The sequence below is a fragment of the Montipora capricornis genome, chromosome 9 (assembly GCF_036669925.1).
Source record: "Montipora capricornis isolate CH-2021 chromosome 9, ASM3666992v2, whole genome shotgun sequence".
Taxonomy (NCBI): Eukaryota; Metazoa; Cnidaria; class Anthozoa; order Scleractinia; family Acroporidae; genus Montipora; species Montipora capricornis.
In genome coordinates, this window is record NC_090891.1 from 5,383,005 (window position 1) to 5,385,738 (window position 2,734).

Consider the following 2,734-nt stretch of genomic DNA (forward strand, 5'->3'; position numbering starts at 1 on the left):
GAGGCCTTCATACGGGGATTTTTCCATATAGTTTTACCATAGAAGCGCGCGTGGGGCCGAACTGGCCATATGATAAAACGACTTCTGCATCCGAATGAAGTGTCCATAACATTTTTTCTTCTAGCGTTAATGGTTAGTGGTAACAAGTGGCGGTGCTCGCTATCATTTGCATTTTCGTCAACCTAGAATGATATTTCTAGGGAAAGTCACAGTCGTTCGCATGGTTATTACAAAAAAAAAAAAAAAAAATGGAAAAAATGGGGTGTGCGGCCCACTTCCTGAAACTAACACCCTTTTTCAGACAAAAGTCTACTATTTTCCCTACCCTATTTGAGACCTAACCAAAACATTGATACCCTATTTCTGACCGATTTCAGCTCTTAGACGATTGGCGTGACAATTTGAGAAGGCCTTTTGTTGATGGGCTTATTGCATACCGATGAAGAATTGGCCTTTTCTACAAAAACATACCCAATTCAAGACTTGAGTTCACAAACAATATCCTATTTTAGAACAAAATGGTCAAAACTAATACGGGCCAAAAACGCATAGCCTTTAAGGTCGAACAGACCTGTAAAACATATGAAAGTGGTCCCCCCCCCCCCCCAAGGGGGGGATTATACCAATCAATAATACTTATACGGCTAGCACAAGCCAACAGAATAATCAGGACACTGGCATAAATCCTTGGAAAGTTATAGCGGTCGGACCATTTTTTTACAAAACTTCATTGAAAATTTCCTGCACCTTTACAAGGCGTGACATGTAAGAAAACGGTTTTTCGAATTGCAGCACTTATGGAAGGCTTGGGAAAGTGATTTCTATCATAAAATAATAGTTATATGGCCAGCACAAGACACCAAAATATTCAGGACATTGGCATGAATGGTTGAAAAGTTATAGCGGTCAGACCGTTTTTTTACAAAACTGAATTGTAAATTTCCTGCACCTTTATAAGACGTGACATTTAAGGAAACAGTTTTTCCAATTTCGGCACTTATGAAAGGCTTGGGAAAGTGATTTCTATCATAAAATAATAGTTATATGACTAACACAAGACGACAAAAATATTCAGGACACTGACATTAAGCGTTGGAAAGTTATACCGGTCGGACCGTTTTTTTACGAAACTGAATTGTAAATTTCCTGCACCTTTACAAGGCGTGACATGTAGGAAAAGGGTTTTTTGCCTTATGCAGCAATTATGAAAGGCTAGGGATAGCGATTTCTGCCAACAAAATAATCCCTATACGGTTAGCACAAGGCAACAAAATATTCAGGACACTGGCATTAATGGTTGGAAAGTTATAGCGGTCGGACCGTTTTTTTACAAAACTGAATTGTAAATTTCCTGCACCTTTATAAGACGTGACATTTAAGGAAACAGTTTTTCCAATTTCGGCACTTATGAACGGCTTGGGAAAGTGATTTCTATCATAAAATAATAGTTATATGACAAACACAAGACGACAAAAATATTCAGGACACTGACATTAAGCGTTGGAAAGTTATACCGGTCGGACCGTTTTTTTACGAAACTGAATTGTAAATTTCCTGCACCTTTACAAGGCGTGACATGTAGGAAAAGGGTTTTTTGCCTTATGCAGCAATTATGAAAGGCTAGGGATAGCGATTTCTGCCAACAAAATAATCCCTATACGGTTAGCACAAGGCAACAAAATATTCAGGACACTGGCATTAATGGTTGGAAAGTTATAGCGGTCGGACCGTTTTTTTACAAAACTGAATTGTAAATTTCCTGCACCTTTACAAGGCGTGACATGTAAGAAAACGGTTTTTTGCCTTATGCAGCAATTATGAAAGGCTAGGGATAGCGATTTCTGCCAAGAAATAACACTTATACGGCTAGCACAAGTCAACAAAATATTCAGGACACTGGCATTGATGGTTGGAAAGTTATAGCGGTCGGACCGTTTTTTTACAAAACTGAATTGTAAATTTCCTGCACCTTAATTTACAAGGCGTGACATGTAAGAAAACGGTTTTTTGCATTATGCGGCAGTTATGAAAGGCTAGAGATAGTGATTTCTGCCAAGCAATAACACTTATACGGCTAGCACAAGCCAACAAAATATTCAGGACACTGGCATTAATGGTTGGAAAGTTATAGCGGTCGGACCGTTTTTTTACAAAACTGAATTGCAAATTTCCTGCACCTTTACAAGGCGTGACATGTAAGAAAACGGTTTTTTGCATTATGCGGCAGTTATGAAAGGCTAGGGATAGCGGTTTCTGCCAAGAAATAATTCTTATATGGCTAGCACAAGGCAACAAAATATTCAGGACACTGGCATTTATCGTTGGAAAGTTATAGCGGTCGGACCGTTTTTTTACAAAACTGAATTGTAAATTTCCTGCACCTTTACAAGGCGTGACATGTAAGAAAAGGGGTTTTCGCTTTATGCGGCACTTATAAAAGGCTAGGGATAGCGATTTCTGCCAACTAAATAATCCCTATACGGCTAGCACACGGCAACAAAATATTCAGGACACTGGCATTAATGGTTGGAAAGTTATAGCGGTCGGACCGTTTTTTTACAAAACTGAATTGTAAATTTCCTGTACCTTTACAAGGCGTGACATGTAAGAAAACGGTTTTTTGCATTATGCGGCAGTTATGAAAGGCTAGAGATAGCGATTTCTGCCAAGAAATAATCCTTATACGGCTAGCACAAGCCAACAAAATATTCAGGACACTGGCATTAATGGTTGG

General features: G+C 38.9%; 1 protein-coding gene across 1 annotated transcript in view; it reads right to left on the reverse strand.

Annotated features, from left to right (window-relative positions):
* Positions 1-380: 380 nt before the first annotated feature.
* LOC138017183 (uncharacterized) overlaps positions 381-2,734 on the reverse strand; it is a 6,881-nt gene continuing 4,527 nt past the window's right edge. Inside the window, exon 2 of the mRNA XM_068864357.1 lies at positions 381-457. Within this exon, the coding sequence (XP_068720458.1) occupies positions 381-457 (77 nt within the window). The remainder of the gene's footprint in view (positions 458-2,734) is intronic.